Below are 7,683 nucleotides of genomic sequence, written 5' to 3'. Positions count from 1 at the left end.
TATTTTTGTCCCAATTTTTTTGCCCGCAGATAAATAAACACACCACACAGTTAGATGAAGTGAAAAATATGAACATTATTTAATAACTGATTCTCTGTAATAAACAATTTGAAAATATTTTACAAGGAGTCACAGACACAATATTTTACAAATTTTGCCCTCTTCTTCTTTTTGTTTCATTATTTTTTTTCTCTTAAGCTTCATCTGTACAAAAGAATGGAGCGACATGGACCAGTGCCCAAAAGAGAAGGAGCTAAATCTTCCACACGCACAAACATTCACGCTCACACACACGTACAATAAGTAAAACAAAAACAGAACCAAAAAAAAAGAGAAGAAAACCATTTCGACGTCAGATCTCAAACTTATCAACAGTGCTGTTTTCCTATATATAATTTTTTAAACATCACTTTAACTTTGACTGATTTAACTCTTTTTTTTTTTTTCTCTAAATGTTGCTGTTTTTTCACACTCTTTGTCAAACATGGTCACATAGCACCAGACTACAGACTACAGAATCACATACGCACGTCTTTCCCACAGAGACGCACCAACACAGAGGCAGCGAGGGTCGCGGGGGGGACGCTCTTTATGAAAACATTGCTTGATGTCTTAAAGCTGATCCCTCCCTCTCATCCCCAAGCTGGTCCAATTTGATATAGTTTTTCTTTGTTTTTTTTTTTGTTGTTATTTTTCTGTTTTTGGCAAAAGGAAATCTGTCAAACCAGAGAAATCAGATGCGTGTTTCCAGTCGGGATTCACGCAAAGATGAAGCTGCAGGATTCGTCCGTTTGGGCCCGTGCTGCTCTGTGGAGACCCACTCCCTGAGCTCACACAGAAACAGGGCTCCTACGCAATCTTGAAAAAAAGACACAAAATTATGGGATTTGATTTGAGAATTTTACCAATCTATGATAAGAAATTGAAGTAATTATTCTATAATTTAAAGTTTTGTTTTCCTGTAAAGCTACTAAACATCTCACCTATTTTCTTACTAAATAGACAGCTCTGGGAAAAATTAAGATACCACTGAAAATGATCAGTTTCTCTGATTTTACTCTTTATATGTACATGTTTGAGTAAAATGAACATTGTTCTTTTATTCTATGAACTACTGACAGCATGTTTCTGATATTCCAAGCAAAATTTGAGTTTTTATTTGCAGAAAATGAGAAATGATCAAAATAAGGAAAAAGATGCAGTGCTTTTAGACCTCAAACAACGCAAAGAAAACAAGGTAATATTAATTTAGGAACAACAATATTAATGTTTTAACTCAGAAAGAGTTCAGAAATCAATATTTGGTGGAATAACCAGGAGGATTTTAATGAGGTTCAGTGCATTTTTCTCCAGAGCTGTATTTCTAAAGCTGTTGTTGACAAAGTTTGCACCACATGTCAGTAAGAATCCAAATAATCCACACATACAAAAAAACAAACGCAAATTAATTTAGAAATTATGTGAAAAATGTATAAAGACACAGAGAACAAGTATTGATGACTGTTGTTCAGAAAGCAATCCTACCCCCTGATGGTGTCAACAAATATTCTCTGGCTTAAGCCTAATTCATGGTCCATCAAAAGGTCTTCTCATTACCATTATTGCACAAGAAACATCTCATCTGCATTTCTAAATCTTTAAATGTACCAGTGCACCGCTGGATCCATGATCAAAAAGTAGAAAGAAAATTATTTCACCTTAATCCACATCATTATCGCAGAAAGATAAAATAATAATCAGGGGGACATAAGGATGATCCACAGAGAGCTTCCAAAATACCTGGAATTAGTAGGTGGAGTGATTTCACAGGAAAAAAACCCCGAATGCACAAAACAGCTATTGTCTCTACTACACTCATTGCACAAGACTCCACTGCTGAAGAAAAACTATGCATCTTAACTCTGCTGCGTAGCTTTTGGAAAAGTTTATCAAATTCTGGGAGAATCACTGGACCGACAGTGACGTTTTAAGGAAGTAACATCATCATGGTGAGGGGTTGAGAAAAACTTTGACTAGAGGAATGGAGAAAAGTCCATCTAAAGATAAAATGGTAGAGGGGATGAAATTCACTTTAACACATTTTAGCAGGTTTGTATGTGTGTTTCACTTGGATTCATGTTGTCATCAGGTGAGAACTTAACGTTACTAGTTCCTGTAAAGTTACATATTTACTGAGAAAAATGTGTTTAGTGGTTATTTTTCATATTAAATCTTTCTTTTGCCACATCTCAGCATGGGTATTTGTGGTAACACTTTATTTGAAGGGGTGTGCATAAGACCGACATGTCATAAACATGACATAACATCTGTTATGAACATGAAGGAGTCTTCATTAATGGTTATGACTTATCATGAAGTGCCATTCAGTAAATAATGACACTTTGAATGCAAAGTTGTACTAAAAGTTGCATTGAAAGTCCAACTTTGCGTTTAAAGTCTTATTATTTACTTAATGACACTTCATGACAACAGTCATAATCATTCATTCATTCGTAACAGGTGTTATATCATGTTTATGACAGTATTATCTCAGTCTTATGCACACCCCTTCAAATAAAGTGTTACGGTATTTGTTAACTTTGACTCATGATTTTTAATTTTGGGTAACATATAAAGGCACAGTTAGTCATAGATAAAAATTGACCATTTTACAGGTTTGTAGGCTTCATGTCACCCATCTGCGATAAATCAAGACGTTATAGATCAGAATCGGCTTTAAAGACTCTGGACTTAGTACAGGATGATCTAGTCCTGATCGAACAACTCTTAATTTAAATAGATTTTAAAACACTGATAATGTCAGTCCAGATTCCCCAACAAACATTTAAATGCCTTTTACTGTACCGATGAATCAAAATTCAGTTGATGATTTGGGTAATTTGAGGAAAAGGTTTTGTTCTTCAATGTGGCAAAAACTACAAACAGGAAAAGTATGAAAGTTTTGAGATCGGTAGGAACCCTGCAAAAAACACCTGTGGACTGACGTCCCTGTCTTCCGTCCGCCCACCGGTACAGCGTCTCCCAACTGGGCACAAATAAGTGTCATTACCACGTCTGCTTACAGGTGTGTGTGCACAATGTCTCAGTGCAGGTGCACAAAGTGTAGGTTTTCATATTTAGTGTACGGATCCTGGAAAAGGGGAAATATCAGGGGGCACATTTCCACAGGCACGTGTTTAGCGTTCATTTACAGACAGTGGAAATAGGGAATTACAGACAGAATTAATGGCACATGACAGAGACAAACAAATGCCAGAAAAGTAAAACTGCATCAGGCATCAAAAGACGCCAAGAGTCCAATTAATAACACTCTTTAGCTTTAAATTTAGCTCCTTTAACAGTCTCTTTCTTTTTTTTTTTGTCTCAGGTTTACTAGGAGCTGAGCTGCAGTTACTGTGCCAGCGTGATTTGTCACATCAAATAGTACCGACGACTGTACAGTGTGTGTGGTGAAGGTTCAAACTGTTGCATGACTCATTCTCACCTGAGCTGCACAGTGAGATCTGAGTGGGTGTGAACATCCAAGGTCAGAGGCTTTTAAAAGGGGAAATCTCCCACCCGCGCTCAAGCATTTTTAATGCAAACATGCACCGATCAACAATTCATTAGGAGAGAAAATAAGTAAAAAAAAATAAATAAATCAGAGCTCAGTGCACCTTAATGCATAACACTAAGAAAAGTCTGTGAAGGGAGTATTTTAGAATCGGTTAGGATATCCATGAGAAACGGGGTTTAAGTGGGGAATCAAAGCTCCTCACTGAGTAACACTAAGGCATTTAAAACGGCTTTGATAACTCTTTTGCATTCAGACAGAAAACACTAAAACTACACATTCTTCACCTCCTCAACATCAACATTTAAATAGAGTGGCACCTATCACTTCTGGTCAGAAGTTTACATGCACACTATCTGTATATATCCCATGGATTTAATAAATATTTTCTTTTTTTTTTGCTGGAAAACGTAGTTTTTTTTAAAAAACATTTTAGTTTACGTTGGATATTTTCTAGTTCTAGTTCCGTCCATTCCTGGTTGGATATTTGACCTTTCCTCTTGGCAGGATTGGTAGAGCTCATTAAAAACTGTTGGTTTCCTGGCACAGACCCATGTTTTAAGCATAGATCACACATTTTGATGTCAATGCCATTTCAGAAACTTATTGTTAGCCAGCTTTATCCATTGAAAATTTGGTTCTGATTGGGATTTTTGTCTTGTTGGAACTTCCATCTATTTCAAATTTCTAAGACACTCAGTTGTTGATTTCTACTGAAGTCGAGTAACTTTGAGGTAGTCCCTCTTCATAATTGTTGCACACTGCAAAAACACCAAATCCCACTGAGTATTTGTGACTTGGTTCAAGTGCAAATGCCTCAGTACTCTTGAAGACAAAACTAGCTTACAAGTAATTTTTCAGCAAGATATTTGGACTAGAAACTAGACCAAAGTTACTTGATAGGATTTGATGTTTTTGCAGCATGCCAATACCATAAGCAGCAACTGAACCCCAAAATGTTGTTAAATGTGCAGAAGATGTTTATCCAACTATTAAATTTAGCCAAATAATACATTTGAGATTGTGTATTTGTAGAAAATTGAATTATTATTTATCCAAAATCACAGAGGTGATATGTAATTATTCTAAGAATGTAGGTCTGAATGATATTGCTGAAAAAACACATCACAATATAAGAGTTTCATATCAATTGATATCAATAATATTTGATTAGATTTTTTTGTTTTAAATATCTGAAATACTACCAAACTGGTGGCGTGACTGTTTTTGTTCTGAGCATTTATGAGGCAAAACCTTAAACTGCTGCTGCGCAAGTTACTCAACAGGTTGTTGCTAGGTAACCGGAAGTTCTCAAGTTACTGCTAGGTAACCAAAGAGTGAGTGAGTTACTAAACGCCACAAATCTTTCTTAGCGTTCCTTGAGAGGTTGAGCAGCTAGAAGTGATCTTCTGCTTAAATTCCCAGAATGCTGTGCGGTTATGGATCAGAGTTCAGTGAAATTCCATCAGATATATTATCTATTGATGCTGATCCCGTGTTTATTACGACTTATGTCACTGATTTATTGTCCAGCCCTATAAGAATGATTCAAATTCACCGATACCAAATCTGATATGCATACGAAGCTCTGTGACTTCATGTAAACTCACGACCGGAGTAATAGGTGGATCTTTTAGTTTATTTCTCCACCACAACACTAGATTTTGTCTGCTGCCACACAGAAACAGTAAGAAACAGCTGTTCTAGCTCAAATATTACCCCCGCCTCCCGGCCCCAAACCCGCTCACAGAACCGAAGATCCTTTCGAGGGCTTTTAAAACAAACGCACATACGCACACGTCCACAAACACACACAAACCAGGCAGAACGATAGCAGTCAGGTGGCCCTACGAACACACTATGGCCAGTTAACTCGCTGTATATCAATAGTGTATCATAGCTCTATACATGGTTTTGTAAAGGAACTGTATAGTAATCCCCGTGTGACGGCAGACCGGAGGCTCTGGAGGGGGGGAAGGACGTTAAGCGGAGCCGGTCAGCGCGGAGGCTCAGTGTAAAGCTAGTTCTACAGCATCAGCCGACAGATTCAGTCTCCTGCAGCGTCTCAAGCCTCAAACATGGTACTATACAGTAGCTTCACTCTTATACAGCCAAAACAAAGTGCGTAAAGGCACTATGAAACAGCTCCTAAACGCGGGAGTCTGAACGAAAACAATTATTATTATAAAGAAAATCCATACATTGCAATGGCGAAAGGACAAACTGTGACTACTACTGTACGTGATCACCATATTTAGTGGCTCCTACTGCGCTATAGATGGAAAATAAAAAAAAGCCCCTATCCCCCAGCAGCGGATGGTTTTAAAGATTAAACAGTGTCAGTCAAAGGTAAAATTAGACATGATTGGCCCGTCCCAAAGAAAGGCTTTGATTTTGACACGAGTAAACCACATACACACAACAACTGTGATTCGGAGCGTTGGTGAAGTACTTTTTCTTTAAGAGGTGAGGTTTTTTTTTTTCTTCTTCTTCTTTTTTTCCGAGGTCAGAATGGTTCGATTGATCGTAAAAGAGAGAGTAATACCACACGACATCAACAATGTTCCAGCAGCAACCGAAAGCTGATTCAGATTTTACAGCCTGGGGGCCTGCGAGCCAGAAAGCACTAGCACTGATAGACTATAATAAACACTTCAAGAAAAGCTTGGTATTCTATCGTGTAATTACAACAATGCTCCCCAGTGGATCTCGTTTGTTTCTTAAAAAAACAAACAAAAAACAATAATCTACTAATTAGAGCTGCACAAAATGAGTCAGAATTCAGCTGCTGCAAATCTAATTCTGGTTTCCTCTTTGTGTTTTTGGCTACAAAAATAAGACCACGTGAAAGTATATCTCATTTTGGCAAGTAGATATAGCGCATTTTAGGTTAACACTTAACTTTCTTTTCAAATTAAATCCTAAGCATACGGCATGTTTGGAATACTCATCACTTCAGCAGGTAATACTTGACATTTTGAATACTTGTTTAGTTTTTTTTTTTCTTTTTTCTTATTATCGTCTGTGGTGGAATAGCTGGCTGGAGGATCCACAGCCTTACGAGAGGCAGATGGTGAGACTCTGAGATGAAGGAGAAGAAGAAGTCCGGTCATCGGAGGAGGAGGGCGGACAGTCAGCCCCAAATCTCCAGTCTGTATCAGGATCTCTCTCTTATCTAGATGAAGGTGGTATTTGGAGAACAAGGGGGTTGTTTTCTCTTTTCTGGGGTGCTTTGACGGTCCTGCACCGACAGCTTGGCTTGGAGATGTAGGCTGGTCGGGCTGAGGACACAAACGTCCAGCGTCCGAGCTGGACGGCGCCGCACTCTGGGCTTCCAACTGACCGCGACAGGAGGTCCCGCAAGTAACTATGAGTAAAACAACATGAGGGCGCGGGTATGGAGGCGAAGAGTCGGGAGGGATGGAGGGTTTTTTTAAGGGAAGGGAGCGAGGATGAGGAGAATGAAGTTAATGTAACAGAGAGTGATGATGGGGGCTGAGAGCTGAATAAAGCAGCATCAGCTGAATGAGCAGGAGGGTGTAGAGAGGCGGACGGAAGGAGTGACCTCTTCCACAGTCTGACGTGTTCTCCTGCAAAACGACACAGAAGATATCAGACTTACGCATCTTTTTTTAATTCCAAAATACAGACTGCAAATGTAAAATAGTTCCTGATTGTAGCCTGGAGTGTGCGCTTTTCATTTTGGGATAATTTTGACCAAATTAGTTGGACTAATCTTCAGAAATTACCTTCAGATACAAATCTCAAACCTCGCGGGTTTGAGATTTGTATCTGAATCTATTTAATCAACATTTCCGTTAATTACTGTCAAGCTGACATTTTTGGAAAGTGTTCAGAGGGAAGCAGAGTAACAACTAAGTCAGGTTTTTAATAATAAATACCTGAAATGCTGAGTGAGCACCAAAACCTACACAGAAAAGTTGCAGCTAGTTTTACATCTACATCAACATTTGAAAAGTCTTACTCACAGGTGATGAGTGTGACCTGTGAGCATCTTTTAGTTAGCAAAACAAGCCATTGTTGATTTCCTTATCTCCCACAAAGACTGACGAATATTAAACTAAACTATAATCAATGTGGTTATTAAAAATCAGAATTGAGTAGTAACC

General features: G+C 38.3%; 1 protein-coding gene across 5 annotated transcripts in view; it reads right to left on the bottom strand.

The window, feature by feature from the left end:
* Positions 1 to 6,512: 6,512 nt before the first annotated feature.
* Positions 6,513 to 7,683, bottom strand: part of LOC102223620 (voltage-dependent calcium channel subunit alpha-2/delta-2) — a 219,883-nt gene continuing 218,712 nt past the window's right edge. For all 5 annotated transcript variants that reach the window (XM_023324995.1, XM_023324997.1, XM_023324996.1 and 2 more), the window contains one exon: positions 6,513 to 7,143. In XM_023324995.1, coding sequence (XP_023180763.1) covers positions 7,021 to 7,143 — 123 coding nt within the window. In that variant the 3' untranslated portion in view covers positions 6,513 to 7,020. The remainder of the gene's footprint in view (positions 7,144 to 7,683) is intronic.

Source organism: Xiphophorus maculatus, chromosome 20, assembly GCF_002775205.1.
Source record: "Xiphophorus maculatus strain JP 163 A chromosome 20, X_maculatus-5.0-male, whole genome shotgun sequence".
Classification (NCBI taxonomy): domain Eukaryota; kingdom Metazoa; phylum Chordata; class Actinopteri; order Cyprinodontiformes; family Poeciliidae; genus Xiphophorus; species Xiphophorus maculatus.
The sequence above is the reverse complement of the archived record's forward strand: the minus strand, read 5'-3'. Positions and strand labels throughout refer to the sequence as shown.